The sequence below is a fragment of the Pelodiscus sinensis genome, chromosome 12 (genome assembly GCF_052426305.1).
Source record: "Pelodiscus sinensis isolate ZL-2025 chromosome 12, ASM5242630v1, whole genome shotgun sequence".
NCBI classification, from domain to species: domain Eukaryota; kingdom Metazoa; phylum Chordata; order Testudines; family Trionychidae; genus Pelodiscus; species Pelodiscus sinensis.
Genome location: NC_143063.1, coordinates 42190459 through 42217680, shown reverse-complemented (window position 1 = coordinate 42217680; position 27222 = coordinate 42190459). Strand labels below are relative to the sequence as shown.

Here is a 27222-nt window from a genome sequence, read left to right as displayed (position 1 = left end):
CTACATGACCCTATAATGGGTGCACAACTGGTTGAAAGACCATAACTCAAAAAGTAGTTGTCAGTTGTTGACTGTCAAACAATCTAGTAGGGTCCTGCAAGAGTCAGCCTTGAGCCTGGTACTATTCAATATTTTCATTAATGACTTGGATAATGTAGTGTTTATAAAATCTGGAGCCAAAACCCAACCGGGGTGAGATTGTAAGCACTTCGAGAGGACAGGATTTGAATTCACAACAACCTTGACAAATTAGAGAATTGGCTTGAAATCAATAAGATGAAATTCACTATAAATAAATACAGAGTGCTAGACTCATTAAGGAAAAGTATCAAATATGCAACTAAAAATGGGATATAAATATTTGGAAGGCAGTACAAGTCAAGCATCTTTAGTCTGGGAATATCTGTGTTCCAGCATGATTTTCATTAGCTAGATGTCCACTTATCCTGAGTATGGCCAAGTTTCCCGCTGTCCCATAAAGTTTGTTTACGGTCATCAGTTCTGGCTTTCATCAGTTCTGGCTTTCTGTGCTGTCATTTAGCTCTAATTTAGCCTTCAATATCTTCTAAGAGCCTAGAAAGCAGTGGAAGTGTTGGTACTGCTGCCAGACAATATCGACCTCCCGTGGTCCAGCAAATTCTCTGGTGTGGCTCTGGTCAGGTCCCGAGGGTGCCAGACTAGAGAGGTTCAACCTGTATTGCTAAAGAGAACTGGAGGGTATAGTAGATCACAAATTCCATATGAGTTATCAATATAATACAGTTGCAAAAAAACCCCATAATATCATTCTGGGTTGTATTAACAAGAGTGTTGTATGTTAAGTTATAGGAAGTAATTGTTCTGCACTAATAAGGGCTGGTGAGGTCTCAGATGGAGTTCTCTGTCCTGGTCTGTGTGCCACTTTCTAAGAAAGATTTGGACAAAACTGGATTCCAAAGGATAGCAAACAAACAAAAAATTAAAGGCTTAGAAAACTTGACCTATAGACTAAAAACATCTAGGCATATTAAGTCTTGAGAAAAGATAACTGTTCAAATATATTTAAGGACTGTTATAAAGAATATGCAATTGATTTTACTCCATGAACACTGAAGGTAGGTCCACAAGTAATGGGCTTCATCTGCAGCGAGAGAGATTTAGGTTAGATATTAGGGAAAACTTTTTAACTCCACAGGCAGCTAAATTATGGAACAAGAATGAGCTATCTAAAGAGATGGTAGTATCTTCCTCAGTGGAGGTTTCTAAGAACAATTTGGGCAAACAATTACCAGAAATAGTCTCCATGTATTTGGTCCTACCACAGGACAGGACTGTAGCCCACTGGGCCAGCTTACCTTTGTTATATTCACTGCTTGGCAATATATTTTGCTTTATTATACTTAGCAGCAATGCAAGAAACCTATAGGTTTTAATCCTGTAAGACTTCGGTTTTAGCAGTTAACATCAGGCTTAAGACCTGTAAACTTTGGCATAGAGAAACTTAATTAACTCATAAGTTATAAATAACTGGAAGTAGGATGCAAGGGGGAGTCTTGGGCATGTGATATCCATTGACCACAGAACAGGAGCTGACATCAGCTTCTAGAAGGTTCCCAATGGAACATCCAACTGCAAATGCGCCATGGCAACAAACTGACGTATATGATAATGGGTTGAAATCATAGATATACTAGCCTATAGGAAAAGGACACCTTTGTATTGGCAAGAGGAGGAAATACAAATACGGAATAAGGGTAACCCCCATTAAATATGCATTAGACATGGTATAGTCAGCATAGCATTTTATGAAAGTAGCGACCCAGGGCAACAAAGGTAGAGATGTAGACCTTGTAGGGGCCAGAATGATGGTCACTAGTAAAGACAAGGAAGGTAACAGTAATGAGGAAGATAAGGGCTAACATCCAGATTGATCTGCAAGGCATGGTGTGAGTGTGGATGTTCCAATGTACTTTCTGTATTATCTCTGTATTATTTCTATTTATCTTGCTGAGTTAGTGTGTATATCTGTAAATAAATTATTTATTTGTAAGTGTAAGAGTTGCTATAGTGTGCATATTGTACCTGTGCACATCAGGATTCCCAACTATAAAATAATAGAAACAATAATTTTACTTGGGAAAAGGACCTGTTAACCCTCAGGATAATATGGGAATGTTTGGATCAGGCTACCAGACTTGATGACCTCTCAAGTTCTCTTCCAGCCCTACATTTTTAAAATTCCATAGACTACAGCATTTTGTAGATATTTCAAGTTATTTTAAAGTATATTGCAAATGAAGTGCAGCAGTTCCTAGCAGGAAGGAGCCAAATTATTCATCAAACCATATTAGGAATGGAGTGAACAGCACTTTACATGGATAGAGATAGCACTAGCTTCGATATACACTTCAATTCACACAAGAACGGATATTTTCCTCCACAAAACTGATTCTGTAACACTTGCAAAAGAGCACAGTGGGTAATGGATAAAAATGATTAGTGTTTTATCAAAGAGGTTTAAGAGAACTTGATTCTATGAAAGTGCAGCTACCTGTTCTAGAATTCACATGAGAAGCATTATTTCTTGCTCACTGCAGGCAAGTGTCACTTTGAAATGGATTTTTTCTCCCCTAAACTTCAGGCCATTTACACAATATAAGATTTTTTTTAGGTGATATTCTGCTATATTCTATTTTTGAGCGTTGAGACTGCACACTTTGGTACAGAGCATGTTTCTGCACTGAACCTATGAATCAAAATGTATTCTCTAGTGGATGTTTGGAGGTAGAATTTGCCCCCTTGTGCTCTTCAATCTTCATCTCTGACATATTCAAGGATATTTAAGTCCCATAAGAAAAAAAATGAACATAAATCTTCAAAAATATGTCCTTACATGCCTTCTTAAAATGAAAATGGATGTTCCTCCATAAATTATTAGAGTTTGCTGCAAACTCTGAGGAGCATGCACTTTTGGAAACAATTTGGAAACTGAAAAATACATAAATAATATAAATGTTGATAGATTTGGGGCAGAGTCATTTTTGAAACTCCTCTTAGATGCTGAGCACCTTCACTTTCCATCCCAGGAAGTCAATGGGGGGTTAAAAGCACTCAGCAGGTTATTGGATTGGGCCTTTCAGCTTACTGCATATGTCATATTTAATAGTTTTTTGTAAATTGAAGAAAATAACTTTTTTTCAGTCATGATATTCGTATGTGTCCATGTGCTATAGAAACACATTCAAGCTGAAACCTTGTGTCTAAACACCCTTCTCTGAAGTTTTCAGCTAGAATTATATTGAAGTTCACATTACGAGGGAGTGAAAAACTGATTTTTGTCAGCTCAGTGGCCAAACGGAAAAAAAAAAACCCTGAAGAAAATAGAACCACTCAGAAATGGAAAATTGGTGTGTTTTTTTTGACCACTAAAAACCCCCAAAATACTTTATTTAGTTTTTGAGAGTGTATCTTTAATAGGAAAAACTTCCATCACCTACTACAGGAGTTTGATCTGGCTGTGAAATATTGGAATATGATACTGTTTAACTGCAATATTTTACAACTACTATGCCATATTTCTATCTTTTCTGAAGACTGTGACTGAAATGATAAACACCAACTTCTGTATCCGTTGGTTGCTCAACTCCCCATCCCCATCCCAGGCCTGCCCCTACTTCACCCCTTCCTCCAAGCCCCATCCCATCTCTTCCCACCCTTGCCCTCATTCTACCCCCTCCCTGCCAAGGCTTCATTTCTTGCCTCTTTGTGCCACCACTCCACCCCACCCCATTTTTTCCCACCCTATCCGTGCTCCAGTCCATCCATGGCATGCTGGAGGCATGGGAGGCAACAGTTTGCAGGAGCTGCTGGGAGAGAGGGTGGAAGTTGAACAGCGGGGTGTCTAAGGACAGGAGGGACTGTTGGGAGGGGGAACTTTGCTGCTGGTAGGCACTAAACACCTGCTAATCTTTAATCATGGGAGCTCCTGCCCTGAAGAATCCTCAAATTTGACACCTATGGCTAAAACTTTGTAGTTAGCCTGATGTTCTAATAGCAGACAGGTGGTTGAGGAAACCTTAGCTCTTAGTGGCTTCAGATCGTCTTTCCCTCAAGTAGCAGAGGCAGGGGATATTGAGGCTACTGAACCATTAGACTGCACAAATTCTTCACGATAACCAGGGGATTTCTGGGTTCCTGGGCAATGCGTGGGAGTCCTCTGCTCTATGCTTCCAGAAAGTGCAGGACCTCGGGCAAAAAGGATGGGGCTAGGTCAGACAGTCCCCCTCCCCCCGCCACAGTGCCCTTTCTGCCCCCCTGCTGGCCTTCAGAGCCAGCTGGAACACCCTGGGGCATGCCATCGGGTACTGCTAAGGTGATTCTAAAGGGCCTGGAGCTCTGGCCGCAGTCACTGCTGCAGTATTGAGACCTGGGCCTTTTTGAAACATCAGGTCCTGGCAATAGAACTCTTTGCCCCTTCCTTATTCCCCTCTCCCGACCCCCATCAGCAATTCCCAGAATTGCTCATTTTCAGAAGACGCTGCTTAATGTTCTTTCTGATCTTTCTCTGTTCTCTGTTTTCCAGTTGTAAGATGTTTACACTTTCAGGCCAAGGAAGCAAGATTCTGAAGGTTCTTAGGAATGTATGTTAATGGATCTTCATTTAGAGGCAAGTCTGATTAGACATAAAAACTACTTAATTGACTGGGAGAAGCAGAGGCTCACAAAAAAGCAAGTTTGACTTTTTTTTCAGTCAAAGAAATATCCCTTTCAATATTTCTTTTACTTCCTAGAGAGTTAGCAGAGATATGGGTTTTTTTCTTAATTTTCTTCAAAACAATAACCAGAACATTTGTCTTTTCAAATAGAACAACCAATCCTCCACCCAGGTGTGCTTACTCATATAGCAAGTCAGAGGGTATGTCTACACTACCCCGCTAGTTCGAATTAGCGGGGTAATGTAGGCATACCGCACTTGCAAATGAAGCCCGGGATTTGAATTTCCCGGGCTTCATTTGCATAAACTGGGCGCCGTCATTTTTAAATCCCTGCTCGTTCGAACCCCGTGCCGCGCGGCTACACGTGGCATGAACTAGGTAGTTCGGACTAGGCTTCCTAGTCTGAACTACCGTTACTCCTCATTCCACAAGGAGTAATGGTAGTTCGGACTAGGAAGCTTAGTCCGAACTACCTAGTTCGTGCCGCGTGTAGCCGCGCGGCACGGGGTTCGAACGAGCAGGGATTTAAAAATGGCGGTGCCCAGTTTATGCAAATGAAGCCCGGGAAATTCAAATCCCGGGCTTCATTTGCAAGTGCGGTATGCCTACATTACCCTCCTAGTTTGAACTAGGAGGGTAGTGTAGACATACCCAGAGCTACCTAGCTCTGATGATTTGGGGTTGTTTGGGGTTAGTACCTGGCTCTTGAATTTCTGCATAGTAAGATTCCCAGGGCTGTCTCACAGCAGCACCTCTTAAAAAATAAAAGCATGAAAAAATAATATGGGCTGTTGCTTATGTTCAAAAGGGAAATAAAAAACTGCTAGGCGTCTGGTACCACTCCATCTCAATATCCCCCCTTGGGCAATATTTGCAGCTTCTCTATGGTACACAGACATGAAAGAAACTGAATATGGAATACAAAAAATAGCAATTTACATTCTGTCAATTTAGCTGAAGTCAAGTGGAAGGCTTCACATAAGCATCTGCATTTACGCAGTGACTAAAATTAATAAAAGAGCTAGACAACACGGACTAACTTTGATCATCACTTTAACACAGCTGCTTTAAAAGCATTTATATCAGCTTCCAGTGCATTCACATTTGAATAATGAGAGCCAGATTTCTTTGTCCTTCCATGTTTAGCGTACCTGATAAGCTTAACCTTAAACTCAGCCACAGTTTCTTCAGTTGCTTTCATTATTATTCAACGAAAGTGCACAGAACAACGAAGGGTAACATCAGTGTGACTGACAATGTTTTGTGTGTATTTCAAATGAGAAAATAAGAGTTTAAAAAAGGACTGGTAAATAAAATAGATGGGGCTGGCTGCAACTGGGACTCACGAGAAGCTGCTGTATTTTTGCGGGTTTGAAACAGCTGGTTCAATGTATAGAGATCATACAAGCTTGGACACTACATGTCAGGTTCGACAAGCAGCTTCCCTGCAGGAGTTCTTTCTGCACATTCCAAGGGGTTTTGCTAAAGCGACATCATAGAGTCACTTGCAAAGCCTGTACTTCAGCACCCATAATCTTTGGAGAGGGGCTAGCGCAATTCCCTCTCCCTCCAATCATCAGTGGAGACCTTTGACTCATTCTTCACAACTGGTATCTACACGAGGACAACAAACAAGACAACTTCCTGGCAGACTTCCTGGGAGCAAGATACATGCACATACCTTATCAATGAGCATCAATGAGACTAAGATATGCTATTCCAATCTCACCATGCCTCTGCTAATGCCTCAGTCTGGGACATGAGACACCGCACGGCAGTGTTGTGAAGAGAGAGAGGAATTCCTTTTACTATGACTTAACATTATAGATTGAGTGGGGTGGGCATAACTATCCCCACTTATCATTATTTGTATCATGATGGTTCCTAAAGACCATGAACGCTCAGGATGGGATCCTCACTTGGTTAGGTGCTGTATAAACACACAGAAAGATAGTACCTCTCCCAAAGCTAATTTTAAACCAGGACTATTACAAGTCTCTATCTTTGAATGGGGTTGTAGTCAGGTTCCCAAGTTCCCCTGATTAGGTGAATCCAAGATAGTGGGAGATAGTGGGCCTGCTTGTTGGTCCCTAGAAAATGCTGAGTAGAAGCCACAGAATTGCTGGCTGCCTATAAAAAGTGCCAGGTGGCATGAAGGGGAAGTGAGTCAAATAACTGCCAGAAAGAATCTGGAAAGGAAGGCATGATTGCATTCTATACATACATTAGAAGCAAGAGAAAGACCAAGGATAGAGTAGGCCCATTGCTCAATAAAGAGGGAAAAACAATAACAGAAAATGTGGAAATGCTACAAGTGCTTAACAACAACTTTGTGTTGGTTTTCACCAAGAAGATTGGTGGCGATTGGACAGTTAACATAGTGCAAGCAAGTGAAAATCAGGTTCATAAGTTAAAATAGAAAAAGAACAAATTAAAATTACTCAGAAAAGTTATATATGTTTAAGTCACCAGGACCTCATGAAATGCATCTGAGAATATTCAAGGAGGTATCTGAGCCATTAGCCATCATCTTTGAAAAGTTATGGCAGACTGGAGAAATTCGAGAAGGGCATTGGAAAAAGGAAAATATAGTGCCCATCTATAAAAATGGAAATAAGGACAACCCAGGAAACTACAGGCCAGTCAGCTTAACTTCTGTTCCAGGAAAGATAATAGAGTAAATAACTAAGGGTATGTCTACACTACCACCCTAGTTCGAACTAGGGTGATAATGTAGGCAACCAGAGTTGCAAATGAAGCCCGGGATTTGAATTTCCCGGGCTTCATTTGCATCTCGCCGGGCGCCGTTAAACGAGGAGTAACGGTAGTTCGGAATAGGAAGCCTAGTCCGAACTACCTAGTCCGTGCTGCGTTTCACGAGGAGTAATGGTAGTTCGGAATAGGAAGCCTAGTTCGAACTACCTAGTCTGTGCCACGTGTAGCCGCGCGGCACGGAGTCCGCACTAGCGGACAATTAAAAATGGCGGCGCCCGGCGAGATGCTAATGAAGCCCAGGAAATTCAAATCCCGGGCTTCATTTGCAACTCCAGTTGCCTACATTACCACCCTAGTTCGAACTAGGGTGGTACTGCAGACATACCCTAAGGAATCCATCTACAAACATCTGAAAGATAATAAGGTAGTAAGTAACAGTCAGCATGGATTTATCAAGAACAAATCATGTCAAACCAACTTGACAGCATTCTTTGATAGTATAACAAGTCTTGTAGATAAGGAGGAAGTGGTAGCCATAGTATACCTAGACTTTAGTAAAGCATTTGATAAAGTCTGGCATGACCTACTTATCAATAAACTAGGGAAATACAATGTAGATGGGGCTTCTATAAGGTAGGTGCATAACCATAATGTAGCTGGATAACCATTCTCAGAGAGTAGTTATCAATGGTTCACAGTCATGCTGGAGGGGAATAACAAGTGGAGTTCCCCATAAATCAGTTTTGGAACCAGTTTTGTTCAATATCTTCGTCAAAGATTTAGATAATAGAATTGATAGTACGCTAATATGGTTTGCTGATGATACCAAGCTGGGAGGGGTTACAGGTGCTTTGGAAGACAGGGTCATAATTCAAAATGAGCTGCACAAACTGGGACTTTGTCCACTTAGGACTAAAACAGGATGGAGCTCAATAAGGACAAATGCAAAGTACTCCAAATAGGGAGGAACAATCTATTTCACACATACAAAATGGGAAGTGCCTGCCTAGGAAGGAATACTGCAGAAAGAGATCTAGGGATCACCATAGCCAACAAGCTAAATATGAGTCAACAGTGTGACACTGTTGTAAAAAAAACAACATCATTTTGGATGCTATAACAGGAGTGTAGTGAGAAAGACATGAGAAGTCATTTCCCCCCCTACTCTGCACTGATTGAGCCTCAACTGGAGTATTGTGTCCAGTTCTAGGCACCATATCGCAGGAGAGATGTGGAGAAACTGGAGAAGGTCCAGAGAAGAGCAACAAAAATGATTGAAGTCCTGTAAAACATGAATGAAAACTGAAGAAATTAGGTTTGTTTAGTTTGGAAAAAAGACTGAGAGAAGAGATGATAGCAGCTTTCAAGGACCTAAAAGGGTGTATTACAATGAAGAGGGAGAAAAAAATATTCTCCTTAATTACTTATGATAGGACAAGTAGCAATGGGCTTAAACTACAGCAAGGGAGGATTAGGTTGAACATTATAAAAAAAAAGTCCTAACTATCAGGGTGGTTAAGCACTGAAATAAATTGCATAGGGAAGTTGTGGAATCTCCATTACTGGAGGCATTTAAGAGCAAGTTAGACAGACATCTGTCAGGGATGATTTAGATCATGCTTGGTCCTGCCGTGAATACAAAGGACTGGGCTTGATGACCTCTTGATGTGCCTTCCAGTTCTAGTATTCTATGATTTTATGATTGTGGGCCAATGTGTCTCCCCAAAGACACACAAAGGCAAGTCAGGATGGGTCAGAACCCACGAAAAAGGGAGTCTGATGTGGTAGAAAATGAAGGGAGGTGTCGTAGCCCATACTCTCATCTGAAAGTTAATTGTAATACACACTTGGACCCACGCCACACTGGGTTTCAGTGCTAAAGGACTGCACAGTGCACACTTTAGCTTTATAATGCTTTCAACACCCTCAGCAGCAACAAAAATCACTTTTGCAATTTTGGTGAGATTGGATGATGCCACCCTACTTTCCACACAACAGTATCAAATCAGCGGCTAATAGGAAATCCTGGGGAGCTCAAGTCTCACTTTCAGCCCACACTGTGCAGCAGCAATAACGGTTCAATCATAGATAGATTTCTTGTATGTAAATAGCATCATTACTTCATGTATTACCAATGACCTTTGGTGCGCACTAGGCAAGGTAGGGTTGTTTATCACTTTCCATTGATTTTTCAATTTCCAGTAAATTGGTTTTATCTTGAGGTTGTTTACGTATTAGGAATAAAAAATGCAGAGCCTGGCTTCAGAAAACAATAATAAGGTTTTGAACTGGAGGCCCTGTGGTTAAAATGGAAACTTTTGCAGATATTAACATTCGATTCTGCTGATAAAGGATTCTGCTCTCAGCTAGACCCGTATTAATGGATTGTCAGTGGACTCACTCCAGATCCATGCTGATGGAGCCGTCAGAAGAATTTGTTCTTTCATAATGGTAAATATCAATTACACATTCCAAAATGAATATATCTTGCTGAATTGCTCTTCTTCAACAACTAGACAATTAGCCCGTCATAAGACAGGATTTTCAGGTCTCTCTGCCTCTGCCTCCGCCCTCTCACTCGGAGGATTGCAGAGCCCAAATGGCCGTTGGGTCTCTGCACTCCCCGTGCTACATGGGGGGCGTGGAGCCCAAATGGTCACTTGTGCCGCTTGGTCCTATGCAGCGGTCTGGCTGAGTGGCGCAGAAGTCAGCCGAGCGCCCCGGCAGGAGGCAAAGGGGGGCAGGGCAATGATGTTCATGGCCAGGGGGCAGGGCCTGGAGCCGCTCACACGCCACACGTCACCACCCTGCTCCCTTCCCCTCCCACTGTGGCACTTGGCTGACTTCTGCGCCGCTCAGCCGTGCCGTCACGGGAGAGCAAGTGGAGCAAGTGGCCGTTTGGCCACTCCCCATGCAGCATGGGCCACCCAGAGGGAACAGCCAACATTTCAGCAACAGCGCCGCCCAGAGGGAACAGCCAGCATTTCAGGCAACAGCGCCCCCAAGAGGGAACAGCCGGCATTTCAGCGTTACAGACTCACAGACACTGGGCTACTATATATATGATATGCCTACAGATAAGCTGGCCCTTTAAAATGCCTTCTGCCTTGTAGAAAAGGATTGGTTTTGTTTTCTGATTAGAAGAATTAAGTGTTTTTCAATTAAATTTGCCTCACAGGGCAGGAAATCCCCTTTAAGTCCAGAGAGTATTTATAAAGCCAGCACAATTTCTTAAAAGGTCAGATAGGAAATAATGCTCACCTCTGTTCCGAACCAGCACACAACTATAGCTTTACATTCTTAAAGTCTCTCCATTTCAGTGATTTTATGTCCAGTGTCCTGTAGTGAAAAATTCTACTACATCCAGTGCCAAATGTATTCCCTGTAAACTTTCCAGGACCACATTTGTAAACGATGAGCATTGCATACAAACTCCGACACACAAGTCAAATGAAAAGCTCTATACAATAGAGCTTTGTTGAGCCAATTTCACCTTTCAAACATTTCTGAGCCTCTGTTCATGTAACACAAAAATCTATCAACAAGTCTATGCAGATGCTGTGTCAAAGAGGCCATAGCATGGTTGGAAAGATAAAAACATAAGAATAACCACACTGGGTCAAACCAAAGGTCCATCTGGCCCAGTATCCTGTCTTCCAACAGTGGCCAATGCCAAATACCCCAGAGGGAGTGAACAGAACAAGGAATCTTCAGCAATCCCTCTCCCGTCACTCATTCCTGGCCTCTAACAGAGTCTAAAGACACCATTCCTACCCATCCTGGCTGATAGCCATTCATGGACCTAACCTCTTTGAATTTATCTAGATCTTTCTTCAATCTTGTTAAAGTTCTGGTCCCCACAACCTCCTCTGGCAAGGAGTTCCACAGGCTGACCATGTGCTGTGAGAAGAAAAACTTCCTTTTGTTTGTTTTAAACCTGCTACCTATTAACTTTTATATAGAGGCAGTAAGATGTTCTTTGCCTTATTCTTCATCCCTTTTTTAATAATCCCTAATATTCTGTTTGCTTTTTGACAGCCGCTCCACATTGAGTCGATGTTTTCAGAGAACTACCCACAATGACTCCAAGATCTCTCTTGAGTAGTTATAGCTAAATTAGTCCCCATCCTATTGTATGTACAGATGGGATTATATTTTCCAATGTCCATTACTTTACATTTACCAACATTAAATTTCACTTGCCATTTTGTTGCCCAATCACTTAATTTTGTGAGATCATTTTGAAGCATTTTACAGTCTGCTTTGGTCTTAACTATCTTGAGCAGTTTAATATTATCTGCAAATGTTGCCACCTCACTGTTTACCCTTTTCTCCAGATCATTTATAAATACAGGCAGTCCCCGACTTACGCGGATCCGACTTATGTCGGATCCGCACTTACGAACGGAGCTTTCTCGCCCCGGAAGTCGGGGCGAGAAAGCCCCGTTCGTAAGCTGCTCCGGTGCCCCTGGTCTGCTGGAGACCATCTCCAGCAGACCAGGGGCACCGGGCAGGTTCCCGCGCTTCTGAGGCTTTGCCAGAGCAAAGCCTCGGAAGCGCGGGACCCCCCCGCAGCTGCTGCCACTTGGGTGCCGGTGCCTGTGGTCTGCTGGGGACCGTCCCCAGCAGACCACAGGCACCGGGACCCAAGCGGCAGCAGCGGGCGGGTTCCTGCGCTTCTGAGGCTTTGCCAGAGCAAAGCCTCAGAAGCGCGGGAACCCCCGCTGCTGCCGCATGAGACCCGGTGCCTGTGGTCTGCTGGGGACGGTCCCCAGCAGACCACAGGCACCCGGACTGAAGCCGCAGCTGCGGGGGGGTCCCGCGCCTCTGAGGCTTTGCCAGAGCAAAGCCTCAGAGGCGCGGGGAACCGCTGCTGCTGCCGCTTCAGTCAAAGCGGCAGCAGCGGCGGTTCCCCGCGCCTCTGAGGCTTTGCTCTGGCAAAGCCTCAGAGGCGCGGGACCCCCCCCGCGGCTGCCGCTCCAGTCCGGGTGCCTGTGGTCTGCTGGGGACCGTCCCCAGCAGACCACAGGCACCCAGACTGGAGCGGCAGCAGCGGCGGTTCCCTGCGCCTCTGAGGCTTTGCTCTGGCAAAGCCTCAGAGGCGCGGGACCCCCCGTGGCTGCGGCTTCAGTCCGGGTGCCTGTGGTCTGCTGGGGACGGTCCCCAGCAGACCACAGGCACCCTGACTGAAGCCGCAGCCGCGGGGGGTCCCGCGCCTCAGAGGCTTTGCCAGAGCAAAGCCTCAGAGGCGCGGCACCCCGCTGCCGCTGCGGCTCTGCTCCCCGTGTCCCTGGTCTGCTGGGGGGGGGGGGCGCAGCTAGTGTGGTCCCCCCCCCCAGCAGACCAGGCTTTTGTTTTGGACTCTGGGGCAGAGCAGCTGGGGCGCTGCCGATTGGTCCTGCAGCGCCCGTGGGCACTACTGGACCAACCCGGCAGCACCCCAGCTGCTCTGCCCCAGGTCCTGATTCAGCCGCTGCTGGTCAGTTTCAGCAGCGGCTGAATCAGGACGTCTGGGGCAGAGCAGATGGGGTGCTGCTGGGTTGGTCCAGTAGCACCCCAGCTGCTCTGCCCCAGGCGTCCCCAAGTCAGCTTCTGCTGAAACTGACCAGCGCTGACTACAGGAAGCCTGAGGCAGAGTTGCTCTGCCCCGGGCTTCCTGGAATCAGCTGCTGATCAGTTTCAGCAGCAGCTGACTTGGGGACGCCTGGGGTTCTTAAGTTGATTCTGTATGTAAGTCAGAACTGGCGGTCAGTTTCAGCAGTGTCTGAATCTGGACGCCAGTTCCGACTTACATACAGATTCAACTTAAGAACAAACCTACAGTCCCTATCTTGTACGTAACCCGGGGACTGCCTGTAGGTTAAATAGGATTGGTCCCAGGACAGTCCCTTGGAGGACACCTGTCCTAGTTACCTGTCTCCATTCTGAAAACTTACCATTTATTCCTATCCTTCGTTTCCTTTTTACCAGTTATCAGTCCATAAGAGGACCTTCCCTTTTATCCCATAACAACTTACTTTACTTGAGAGCCTTTGGTGAGGACCTTGTCAAAGGCTTTCTGGAAATCTAAGTACACTCTATGTACTAGATCCCGCTTGCCCACATGTTTGTTAACCCCCTCAAAGAACTCTAGTAGATTAGTAAGGCATGAGTTCCCTTTAAAGAAACCATGTTGACTTTTCCTCAACAAATTATGTTAATCTATGCGTATGACAATTTTATTCTTTACTATAGTTTGAACTAATTTGCCTGGTATTGCCGTTAGATTTACTGATCTGTAATTGCCAGGATTACCTCTAAATCCCTTTTTAAATATTGGCATCACATTAGCTATCTTCTTGTCATTAGGTACAGAAGCTGATTTAAAGGGTAGGTTACAAACCACAGTTAATAGTTGTACAATTTCGCATTTGTGGTCTTTTAGAACTCTTGGGCCTGGTGACTTCTTATTGTTATATTTATCAATTTGTTCCAAAACCTCCTCTAATGACACCTCAATCTGGGACAATTCCTCAGATTTGTCACCTAAGGAGAATGGCTTAGGTTTGGGAATCACCCTAACATGCTCAGCCATGAAGACCGAAGCAAGGAATTCATTTAGCTTCTCTGCAATGTCCTTATTGTCTTTGGGTATGTCTACACTTGCCCCCTAGTTCAGACTAGGAAGGCAAATGAAGCATACCAAAGTTGCTAATGAAGCGCGGGATTTAAATATCCCACGCTTGATTAGCATATTCGCAGCTGGTCGCCATTTTAAAATGCCTCCTGCAATGAGGAGTAACAGTTAATTCGAAGGAAGGGTTTTGGATCGGACTACCACGTCTACACACGGCAAGTTAAATCGAGCAACCGGAATTTTAAAATGGCGACTGGACATGAATATGCTAATCAAGTGTGGGATATTTAAATCTTGCACTTCATTAGCAACTTTGGTATGCTTCATTTGCCTCCCTAGTCTGAACTAGGGGTAAAGTGTAGACATACCCTTTCAGTGCTCCTTTTGCATCTCGACCATCCAGGGGCCCAACCAGTTATTTAGTAGGCTTCCTGCCAATGATATACTTAAAAACATTTTGCTCTTACTTTTTGAGTTTTTGGCTAGCTGTTCTTCAAACTCCTTTTTGGCTTCTCTTATTATATTTTTACACTTAATTTGACAGACTTTATGTTCCTTTCTATTTTTTTCCCTCACTAGAATTTAATTTCCACTTTTTAAACAATGCCTTTTTATCTCTCATTGCTTCTTTTACTTGATTGATAAGCCATAGTGGCACTTTTTTGGTTCTCTTACTGTGTTTTTTTTAATTTGGGGTATACATTTAATTGGGCCTCTATTATGGTGTATTTGAAAAGTTTTCATGCATCTTGCAGGGATTTTACTTTTGTCACTGTACCTTTTCATTTCTGTTTAATTAACCCCCTCATTTTTGTGTAGTTCCCCCTTCTGAAATTAAATGTCACAGTGTTGGGCTGCTGAGGTGTTTTTCCCATCACAGGGATATTAAATTGTGTTACATTATGGTTACTATTTCCAAGCGGTACAGTTATATTTACCCCTTGGACCAGATCCTATGTTCCACTTAGGACTAAAACAAGAATTGCCTCTCCCCTTGTGGGTTCCAGAAACAGCTGCTCCAAGAAGCAGTCATTTAAGATACTGAGAAATGTTATCTCTGCATCCTGTCTGAGGTGACATGTACTCATGCAATATGGGCATAGTTTAAATCCCCCACTCTTATTGAGTTTTTAAAATTTTCATAGCCTCTCTAATCTTCCTTAGCATTTCATATTCACTATCACTATCCTGGTAAGGTGGTCAATAATCTATCCCTACTGCTATGATAAATATATTAAAATAGGCAGTTATTCACTTACCTCACGGTCCAACAGTGCAGGCGATACCACTGTGACAATGTCTCCTTTCTCAGGATCAATGAAGAACATATTTGGAGATGGTTTGTCAGGGGTCTGTTTGAGGATATTATACCTCAAAAGTGCATTGTCTGTACCAGGGTCATCAGCATCAAAGGCCATCATGCGCATAACAGTGCTTCCTAGAGAGACACCAAAATATAACCTGGTTACTAAAGTAGACTATGTGACAAGAATGCATAATGCTCCTTTGGTTCCTTGTGTGAGGATCACAAGGCTGCAATCCAACAAAAACTCTGGGAAACTAATACAGCATTTCACTGGCTACTTAGTGTGTCAGTTTACTTCTCCTCAGGCCACTGATTTCTAAGTTTGCAATGGGCATGTGCATTTACCTTTCAGCGGACAAATGTATCTATACTAAACATGGTATCTTCCTCATCTGGGCTTCATGGGTGATCACATCCACATGTATGCATACAACCAGGTTTTCATTTTCACACCATGAAAATAAAGAAATTAACAAGTCTAGGAGTCTTCCAGCTAGTCATGGATGAAAGAAAAAGAGAAAATGTAAAACTTAAACAGAGATAAATGTTTTAAAATGGTTTAGTAGTCAGGATTCTCAGCTTCGAGTTCATCAAAGCTATAGTGAATTTGACATGAATTTGATAAATAGTTCTACCTTCCATTTTTAACACTGCAGGATAGTACCCTAGCCACTGAACTATGCTGGGGTGAACCTCTCTCAGTCTTTCCTCTTGAAGCTCTCCTGCTGCTGTCCATAATGACTGCAAGTTCAAATCACTACTCAAGTCAGGGGCTTGAACCGATGTGTCCAAGATACCTGGTGAGTGTTCTAGCTACAGGACTAAGGGCCTAAACCCCTCTTCCTGGTATTTTGGGAATGGTATTTCCTTTGCTTTTATGTTTTTGTTTATTTTTATATTTTGTTTCCTGGGGGGGGGGGAGGGGATTTAATAAGGAGATTGAAAAGTCTTCACCTAGGGTCAATCCAAAATTATTATTTTTTCCTTTCAATAATTTGGTTCAGCCAACAAAATGGGGAAAAAGCAAGCTGCAGATAAGAAACCATGTACATATGTTCTGCAAATAGGGCTCTTGCTAATGGGCTGATGACTAGAGATAGAGTTGTCCTTAGGATTTATGGATTCTTACACAATACAGTTAACCTGTTGCCCCTCTGCCCAATGGCAAGGGTTGGGAATGCTGATTTTTTTAGACGTATGGTTTTATACTCTTTTATAATCAACAACACACTAATGAAATATTTTTAAACACATTTTGAACTAAGGTCCTGTCGACTAACACAGTACATTCAGAAACTGACAGTATGTACCTGGGGTGGCAAATGCCTGTTTGCCCATTTGAAATGGGTTTTTCCCAGGTTCACTGTTCTGCTAGTAGGTCTGTTAGGCTTTCAAGTTAACTAGATCCTTTCCAGAGGAAGCAGGCCAAAGAACAGAGATAGGAAGAGGCAGGTGGGTGGATATTAAGACCAAGTGGTGCCCCAGCTTTTCAGGTGTCCAACATAGCTGTGAATTCTTCATATGGGTAAGGACGGCCCTGGCAAGAGGGGCCTAATTGCAGAACTTTGTAAATCCAACAGCTTTTTAACGATGTGGTATGCACATGCATCTCACTCCCAAGAACAGCCTTCAGGATTCTGGAGAATGAAGGGAAGGAAAATATGCTATCTGCTTCCCTGTGTGTGGGTGCCATCTGCTTCCCTGTGTGTGCTTCCCTGTGTGTGGGTTATGAAGAATGGGCCAGTGGTCCCCCACTGATGGATTTGAAGGAGAGGAAAATATGTCAGCCCCTTTCCAAAGAGGTGCTAAGTGAAAGGCTTTGTAAGTGACCATATGATGTAGCCTCATCATAAGATATCTTCAATATTTACAGAACAGGATTCTCCTTTCTCAAAAGATTCCCCAGTTCCTAATAAACCTAAATCCCTCCTCCCACAGAATTATAGACTACTAGAACTTGAAGGGACCTCAAAAGGTCATCAAGTCCATTCCTCAGCCCTCACAGCAGAACCAAGCACCGTCTAGCTCATCCTCGAAAGTTATCTATCTAAGCCTCTCTTAAATCATTGAGATGCCACAACCTCCATAGACAATTTATTCCTGGGTTTAACCACCCTGACTGTTAGGAAGTTTTTCCTAATGTCCAACCTAACCCTCTCTTGCTGCAATTTAAGCCCATTGCTTCTTGTCCCATCATCAGAGGTCAAGGAGAACAATTTTTCATCTTCATTTTCATACATATTCATTGAGATGCTGAAGTTCTGCCTATCTAAGTGGTCCTGAACATGGAAAGAGAAGCATTGTGGAGAATGCTACCACTGAGGTCCCAGACTTTAAGCTCTACCCTAGCAGCCTAAATTTGGCCTCCAGGACCTCAAGGGCGGAGTTTTGGGAGAGTAGAGGGGGCAATAGCCATGCACTCTGGGATGTGGCTTGCTTTTCATCCCATTCCCAAGACTATCAGGGAATGAGGGGAAAATACTTGCATGCTGTGCATGCCTCTCTCACCCGGCTGGTGAAGGCAACTCACTAGCCAAGTGTGAGAGGCATACACAGAATGCAAGTGCTTTCCCCTCACTCCCTCATAGTCCAGGGAATGGGATGATAAGTAAGCTGTGTCTCAGAGCACATGGTGCTGCCCCCTTCCCTCCTCTCCCAAAACTCTGCTCTTCCAGGACATCTCTCCTATCTTTCTCTATGTCACTGGTACCTACATGTGCCACCCCCAACTGGTTCCATCCCAGTACTGCACATGAGACTATTTATATGTTTCAAGGGCCCTACAGCCTTTGCATGAGGCAGGCAATTCACTTTGTGGTTTTCCCAGTCTTTGCGAATCCATCCACTAATAATCGAATCCCCCTATTCCATTTTGTAATACTGGAAAACATAGCAAGGCTTCCAGGGATAGGTTTCTCCTCTCTGCTGTCTGACCTTTAATCACAGGTGAGCAAAATCAACATGCTGTAAGATCTCTGTTATATTTCTCAAGGGGGGTAACTGCCTGAAGTGGCAATGAAGCAAAACCTCGGAGAGCTTATTTTCAAGGTCACTTCAACAAAAGAGTGTTCTGAGAAATACAACAAAAGAAAAGGGGGAGGGAGCACATTTGATCAAGAGAGTGATAATGCTTGTTTCACAGCATGTTCCATCCACCTATAAATGCAGTAGCCTTGTTTGTACTTTCTCTTGTTTGATTTCGAAGGGCTTGTCTACATGGGAAACTATTCTGGAATAGCGGTTCCTGATTAACTCCATGTGTGGAACTCTTAGAATGAAATAAAACTGCCTTATTCTGAATTAGGTTAATCCTTCTTGGAGACGGATTAAGCTAATTTGGAAGAAGATCATCCACAGGCAGAGTTAATCAGGAAAAAATAATTTTCTTAGAATTCACACCCAGCCCTATTCTGGATTAATTTCATGGTAGAATCTAGGCTTGTTCACATGGAGATTTAGTGCACAACAAGTTAAGGTGTAGATCTACAGCTCACAAGTCTGCTCTATGGGCCCTGGTATTGCATACTAAAAGTTCTGTAGTGTGCTTTGACCTACTGCTGAACCAATTTTAATGTGTAGTAGCAGGGTCCAAATGATTACTTTGTGTTTGGCAGGCTAGTGATCTGTACATTTGCACCTTACCTTGATGTGCAGTAAGTCTTCAGGTAGTCAAGCCCTCGTCAAATCATAGACCTTGTCTACGCTAAAAGGAAGATTGCCACTGCCATGATCAATATTCCAGAGCTTGATTTAGTGAATCTAGCTAAGACTTGCTAAATCCAACTCAGAAGGCTCCCTGCTGGTGTACAGTACTCCTCTTTTTGCAAGGAGTAATGGAAGCTGCTGTGGGGATGCCATCAATCTTGGCTTATGTATTCTACGTAGTTGGAGTTACGTACCTTAAGCTTAGCTGCCAGGTCAAGTGTGGACCTGGCCATAGAAATGTAAGGCTGGAAGGAACCTCAACATTTTCAGGCACGGTAAGATGAAACTCATGGGATACTGCATTGAATCAGGCCCTATAACTAATGGCATGCTAACCCTTTTGTGGATTCCTGAACAATCTTGAAGGCATGGATAGAAACAATATACTATGAAGTAACTTCCACTGTTATTTCAAATGGCGGCATTTTGCAGTCACTTTGTATAGCTGGAGATGCTAATAGAGGTGAAAAACTGTGGAGTAGCAAGTCCATTTTTTTATGTCTCAGCTATTTCTGAGGTGTCCATGGCACACAAAGCACAAGTTACTCTATTTTTATGAGTGTAAAAAAAAGGGAACCTGAATAGATGAGGTCTTCTGAGGTTCAGTAATATCTCATTCTACCCATATGTCATACCCATCAGAAGGGCCAGTATGTTGTTGGGATTCTGTCATTTTTTCATACCCTTACACACACAGAAAATATTAACTCTTTAGCTCCAAAATCCCCTGGCATCCTCTGTCAAAGGAGTTACTGAATCCCACTGGACAAAGGAAAGAGTAGCTTTTTCAATCGGACCAGTCTGAGGGCTTGTCTCCACTAAGGAGTGGATTGATGCTATAGCAATTGATCCACCAACAACTGATTTAGCAAGTCTAGTAATTCCCACTAAATCAACCACCGATAACTCTACTGTCAACTACGGTATTCCAGTAAAATAAGATGAGTAAGGGGAGTCAACAGGGGAGATTTTTCTGTCAAGCCCCAGCAATGCGGACCGTGCAGTAAATAGCTATAAGCTACTTCGATTTGAATTACACGACTAATGCAACTCAATTGCGTAGCTTAGATTGACTTGTCCTTGTACTGTAGACCTGCCCTGAGTGTTAGAAAAGCTTGTTTCTCCAACTAAAAATGACCCACGTTCAATTTTGTACCCAAACTAACCTGAAATTTCATTGTTGTGCATTTGACACATACACAATAACTCCATAGTATTAGCTAGTATATCTTCAAACTAAAACTAAAAATCTAAATGTTTACAAATATAGCGGGCAAGTGGTTATGTTGCTTTCCTCAAACAACACTGCTGCTTTAAGTAAGAGTTAAATTCAGTCATGGTTATATATGTGCACTTTATAATACATTAAAGATTGGACTCCAATCAAAGAGATCAAATTCAGATCTGCATTTCCTAAAGATACAAGGATGTAAAGCTCAATGGTTCTGGTTTGGGTACATGTACCGCTGATAGTATTTCAAAAGGATCTATAGCGTAGACGTCAGTCCCAACACATTTAATTTAAGAAATATACATCTTTGGCATTACTCTTTTATCATAAAGTTTTATTCTTCATAAAACATTCATTTCCCCAGACTCATAAACTGACTACTTCTAATTCAGTGTCATTTTATAAATACTTCCACTCCTGGCATCAATCAAATGCAGCTGGCTTCCGAACCAAAAAACAGCTTGCAACATTATCATGTTAAACAATATATATTAACTTATCAAGTTGCAGAACAAATGTCTTCAAAATCAGCAATTTTATAGTTCTGCCGATGATTTGAAGATATTCACGTTAAGTTCTTTTCCTCGGTAAAGGAATTGTAGCTGCCATGCTATATTTCAAAATTCCAGCTTTATTTGTTATACCCTGGCAATTTTGTTACTAGAAACCTCTCCTTGCACCTCTTAGAGTTGCTCATTGCTTAGATATATTTTTCACCAACCAGTTCATTGCTCCAAAGACTGCAGCTATCAGTCTGCTGATTGTTGATTTGGCCTACACTTTGTTTTAGAAATATTAGTGAATAACTTCCCTGAGGTGCCAGAAAGCAAAGGCTTTCACAATGCATGCATAGTGTTGTGGCAAGTAGAACAGATGTTTTCTTAGGAAAAGCTCTTTGACATTTTGTAATTTACCTTTCAATAACCTTTCTTTCTTTGTCAGATGCCAGGAGAGTATCTGATACATTTGAGTTGACAGAGAAAACTCCTATTAACACAGAATTATTTTTGGTTCAGCTACCAGATAGGTTGAGGGCCTTTACTTCATTACCAGTCATCTCATGTGCAGTTACCTTGGGGGGTCATTATTATACGCCTTGCCCTAACCTAGTTGTGCAGTTACTGTATTTTGTCATGTATTAGTTAAAGTTACTGCTAAGTAATGCAGTCAAGCTTTATATAATTAAATTGAAAAGGTTGCCTGAGTGATATAGGCTTCATAACATGAATTGTGCAATATTGTTTTAGAGTGTTATTTACAAGTTCTTATTGCAAAATTTATGGAGATAGGTTAAAGTGTGAAGTATCTTTTCCTTCCATCAACCTCCCGCCATGTAGACAGAGATTTAAGATACGTTGACTCCAGCTACGTAATTTATATAGCTAGAGTTGTGTATCTTACTTTGATCTTTCCATGTAGTCTTTGTGACACAGTTTCAAAAATAGCTTCTAAATGTGGGCACAACATTTAGAAACCTGCCTCCTGATTTCAGAGGGTCTGATGTCAAATGAAGTTACAGCACCTATAAAAAAATATCAGGCCATACATATTGTATACATGGGGTATTATAAAATTATCCTGAATTTTTATGTTCCTTGGCATATTTTGCCCTATAGGTTCTTGTATGGGATCGTAAAAAGGAGTATAACTTAGTAATTAAAGAGCAGATATTGAACTGTTTGCTGACAGTGAAAAAGACAACTTTTCAGTCTTTATCCAGCACTCCTTGTAAATTAACATCAGCATCTCTGTATACCAACAACAGAAAACAGCTAAGCATTAGGGCCCTTTATAGACAAAACTAGAACAGAAAAGAGAAGGAGATAAAGGACAAAATCCAAAGTGTGGCAAGCATCTCCGCCATGCTTTCCATTCATTGCTGAAGAAATAAAGCAAGTCTTGGAAAACAGAACAGAGAAGGATACTCTGCTGCCTGCTAAACTCATCATAACTAATTGCATGTTTGACTGTCAATTTGCACTTTAAAGAAAACAAGCCCCAGGGAAGCAAAACAAATGTAAGAAGAAAGGTCTATTACATCGCCAATCAAGTACATTTGAATTGCAACTGCAAATATTAACTTATGGCTGTTATTAAACTCGGAGGTCTTACTCTATAGAGATGTTTAGTAAGAATTAATGAGTTCAGTCTTCTAGCATATTTTATATTTTTTTAGGGCAATTATTTCTAACCCTTGCTTTATGTTGTCTATTTACATGGCTGGCAAATGCAGGACAGTTACAAAATCAGAGTGTCTTGTCTCCGCAGCACTAGTCATCACTTTGGATAGGACAACAAACCACAGGTCAGTCAAAATGACTAGATGGACTGGTGAAGTTTCATTGGTAGCCTATAAAATAACTGGTCTTGGACTCAGGCTACATCTAGACTGCAGGCTTCCTCAGGAAGAAGCTTTTCTGGAAGAGATCTTCCGGAAAAACTTCTGTCGAAAGAGAGCGTCTACACTGCAAAAGCACAACGAAAAAGGAATGTGTTTTTTCAAAAGATAGCATCCAATCAATGTGGACGCTATCTCTTATTTAAGTTGTGATTATTTTGGATGGAGTGGCCACCAAGGCACCTGTGATTTTTTCCTGGCAGCCTCTTTTTAAAAAAAATCCCTTTTCCACATCCACACACGCCTTTTTCCAAAAAAGCTTTTTCGGAAAAAGGCTTCTTCCTCATAGAATGAGGTTTACTGCCATTGGAAAAAAGTCCCCCATTCTTTCGACTTTCTGTTGTAAGAATGCAATAGAAGTGTGGATGTCAGTATTGTTTTTTTCCGGAAAAGCGGCCGTTTTTCAAGAAAAACTCTGCAGTGTAGACTCATCCTCAGAGAGGGTAGCCATGTTAGTCTGTAACTTGTATCATGAACTTTCAAGGGCAAAACTCTTTTCATCAGATTCATCAGGAGTAGGGCAAGAACTGATACTGGGAGGTCTTGAGAAATGTGTGCTGGAGTGATGGACCCTATCCTGCATGAAACTAGCGCACAATGCATCCAGCCAGCTGACGTGTTAGTGCAAAGGGTGGTTAGTGCAAAGGGTGATCCCTTCCCATGTCATGCAGCTGCATATGGCAGGACAGAATCTGGTCCATGCCTTGATAAAAATCTATCCCAGCTCTGCCTAGACTGAACAATGTCTTTCGAGCTGAACAATTTTACAGCCAATACATTCTATCACAGGTACTTCTACCTCATGGGATTTGCCATGTTGTTTGCTCAGTTCCTGTGGCAAACTAGAATTACCTGCAATAATTCAAAGTTGATGCCAGACATTTATAAGCAGTTTAAGTGCAGATGCAAACTTTATAGTCTAGAACTGCTAAACGCAGAGCTTGCTAAAAAAACAAATGTGTTCTGCTAGGTTTTCACCTTGACACTGTTTAGCAAGCCAAATGTTTTCCCCAGCTCTTCTTGGACCTGTCTTTAATATTTTTCCCATTATTTTTCTCTTTGCCTATTCACCAGGCATCATAGTTCTCAACTACTGCAATCCAAATTGCTAAGAGAAAGCAAATTTAAAACAGTGCCAATAAATAAGCCCTGCTGTAAGTTTTATATGCACAAATACCTGCAAGAAATTATCGTGTAAGTGAAGATTCTCCCAAGCTTCAATGTAGAAAATAAGTGTAATAAAATTAGAGTAATTAGTTAACTTACATTAAAAAAAAACCAACAACCCCAAACAGCAATATTCCTTAATTTTACCTCATGATAAAGCTGGAAGAAATCTTAAAGTACATGGAGAAAAAACAAATATTTTAAAGAATTTAGAGTTTACAAAACATGACAGCCAACTATTGTGTCTCATAAAATGTGAGCGCCAATAATTAGGGTTCACAAAATATAAAAGCCATTAATTCTGTTTGGGTTTTTTTAAAGATATTTGCCTCCCTCAATCAATTTTCATCTTCCTCTCACTCCAACTCTATCATGAATAGTTATCATTTTGCATATTTACTGGATTAACGATAGAAACAGTGATGGATTCTCCTTTTTTCCCCCTTAAGCAAGAAAATAGCCACCCATTTTCTCTGCACAGACACACCCAGATGAAGGAAGGCTGATAGTGGCTAGTGCACTCACTTAAAATGGAACGTAGGTCCAAGCCCTTGCTCTGAATTAACCAAAGCAGGGACATGAACTTGGATGTTCTCTTGCTCAGTAGACATTGGTGGCTTTTTTTCCTAAGGCCTAGACCTTAGAAGTATTTAGACACGTAACTCCCTCCGGGTATGTCTACACTACCCTCCTAATTCGAACTAGGAGGGTAATGTAGGCATACCGCACTTGCAAATGAAGCCCGGGATTTGAATTTCCCGGGCTTCATTTGCATGAAGCCGGCCGGCGCCATTTTTAAATGCCGGCAGTTCGAACCCCGTGCCACGCGGCTACACGCGGCACGGAGTAGCTAGTTCGGATTAGGCTTCCTAATCCGAACTAGCTGTACTCCTCGTGGAATGAGGAGTACAGCTAGTTCGGATTAGGAAGCCTAATCCGAACTAGCTACTCCGTGCCGCGTGTAGCCGCGCGGCACGGGGTTCGAACTGCCGGCATTTAAAAATGGCGCCGGCCAGCTTCATGCAAATGAAGCCCGGGAAATTCAAATCCCGGGCTTCATTTGCAAGTGCGGTATGCCTACATTACCCTCCTAGTTCGAATTAGGAGGGTAGTGTAGACATACCCTCTGATACTTCTGAGGATTTGTGCCTGAGATTCTCAGAATCTAACTCTCTGGGCTCTTTTAAAGATATGACCCTAATTTTCAATATTATGCAGTACAAAACTGGCCCGACACCTAGCTGCCAATGGCCCCTTGAAGCCATTAAGACAGCCTGGGATCACAACAGTGCTCCGGACACACACTTTTACAGAGCCACAACCCACAGGCTAGGGACTGGGAGAGGTTTGGCATACAGGTGTTTTGCTAGGCCGTTGTCAGTCAGGTTGTGTCCTTACATGAAAGGAATCCCTAAGCGAGCTAACAAACCATCTTTATGGCTGCATTTCAAGAAGAAAACATACTATAACTGAAGGTTGGGTCTAATGAGATGAAACTGATTATAATAAGAGTTAAAAGAGGGGAATGTCAAATGTGCTTTCATTTTTTTAAATTCTTTTGTTTTCTTCAAAGTAGTTGAAAAGAAAAGAACAGCAACAAGAGCAGCTTCTTTGATCCCAACAACACCTTGCTTGTTGAAAAAAATCAAAATCAAAATCTAGAGATGGAATCGGGAGACCCCAACACTCAGACCATGTTACAAAACACGGTAAAATCCAATTTTTTGACATTTGCAATGTTGTGGTAGCTGTGTTGGTCTAATGGTCTATGTAGGCCCCTGAGCAAAGTGTGGGGGGGTCCAGCTCCATGATCCTGGAATGGATGGGCCTTGGGCAGAAGGGGTGGGAGCAGCACACCTGGAGTGCAGCATGTCCCCCCTCCCCCAGCCCTCAGAGCTGCACAGGGTGCATAGCACTCCAGCAGCAATTTAAAGGGCCCAGGGCTCTGGCTGCCCTTGAATTGCTGGGCCCCAGGGAAACTGAGCCCTCTATCTCCTCCATCTGAGGGCCGGGATACGAGAGAGACAAGGTGGACGAGACAGTATCATTATAGGACAACTTCTTTGTTGTCTCGGCTTTTTCAGTTTCATGGCGGTCTATTTTACTAACAATCCCAACTACACTATCCTGCATGTGTATACTCTGTTTTAGAGCTAGCCATTTTTCCAAGCACCAAAACCACTTGTGAATTCAGCAAATAGTTTTAGCCAACCCTCCACTCCCAAAACATGCATAGCAAATTTCAAAAATGACAAAACGATTCAACATTTCTTTTTTTTTTAATTGGTGAGGGGAAAAAAGAAAAAAATCAGGTTTGAATCAACTCTTTTTTCTTAATTTTCCATTTCAGCCACTGAACTGTTATTTATTCTGTTCTACTCAGCACAGCTACGTCTAGACTGACGTGATTTTCCGGAAATGCTTTTAACGGAAAAGTTTTCTGTTAAAAGCATTTTCGGAACAGAGCATCTAGATTGGCACGGACGCTTTTCCGCAAAAGCACTTTTTGTAGAAAAGCGTCCGTGCCAATCTAGACGCACTTTTGCACAAAAAAAGCCCCGATCGCCATTTTCGCGATCGGGGCATTTTTGCGGAAAACAAATCTCAGCTGTCTACACTGGCCCTTTTGCGTAAAAGTTTTGCACAAAAGGAACTTTTGCCCGAATGGGAGCAGCATAGTATTTCCGCAAAAAGCACTGATTTCTTACAGTAGGAAGTCAGTGCTTTTGCGGAAATTCAAGCAGCCAGTGTAGACAGCTGGCAAGTTTTTCCGGAAAAGCGGCTGATTTTCCGGAAAAACTGGCCAGTCTAGACACAGCCCACTTGTATCAGTATTTCTTCCAGTGTTAAGAACTAAACTTTGACATTTCCTCTCCCCATCCATTCACAATGCTTCATTTTGGTGACAAAATGCAGATTTCAAAATAGCGTATTGTGTTTTGATAGTTTGCACCAGCTAAGAATCTGGCTGACTGGAGTGTAGGATGCAATTTTAATTATTGTCAACTTTTAGGAGATATCTTACATTCCAGACCATTTGTTTGACCTGTGAATGGCCATCAAAGCTTTCTTGCACAAGAGCGTCAATGGCAGTGTGGACACTCTATTGTGCAAAAGCACATCTCTTGTGCAAAAGCATACGGTAGTGTGGAGACGCTCTTGTGCAATAATTTTTTGTGGAAGATCTCTTCTGTAAAAAGTTCTTGCACAAGAAGCCTGCAGTGTAGACGTAGTCACCGAGATGAAATTTAAAAAAATCCACAGAAGTTAATAGTTTTACACCTGTTTAAAATTAGTATACTTCCAAGAGTGATCTGACCTGATCATTTAGAAATAAATCATCTTCTCGTATCATCAGGCCCCGTTTTCTGGAATCTGGACACACTATTT

General features: G+C 42.4%; 1 protein-coding gene and 1 long non-coding RNA gene across 5 annotated transcripts in view; one reads left to right on the top strand and one right to left on the bottom strand.

The window, feature by feature from the left end:
• The window catches only part of CDH13 (cadherin 13), a 967731-nt gene that overhangs the window by 279100 nt on the left and 661409 nt on the right, over positions 1-27222 (bottom strand). For both annotated transcript variants that reach the window (XM_075939988.2, XM_089781523.1), the window contains exon 7: positions 15285-15463. In XM_075939988.2, coding sequence (XP_075796103.2) covers positions 15285-15463 — 179 coding nt within the window. The remainder of the gene's footprint in view (positions 1-15284; positions 15464-27222) is intronic.
• On the top strand, positions 1626-25534 carry LOC112545711 (uncharacterized). Of its 3 annotated transcripts, none has more exons than XR_012906652.2 (3): positions 1626-1733; positions 22501-22572; positions 25409-25534. It is a non-coding gene; the product is annotated as an uncharacterized LOC112545711 (long non-coding RNA). The 3 variants fall into 3 exon arrangements; XR_012906648.2 differs by having other exon boundaries at positions 25406-25533; XR_012906649.2 differs by lacking the exon at positions 1626-1733 and adding an exon at positions 15993-16131 and having other exon boundaries at positions 25406-25533.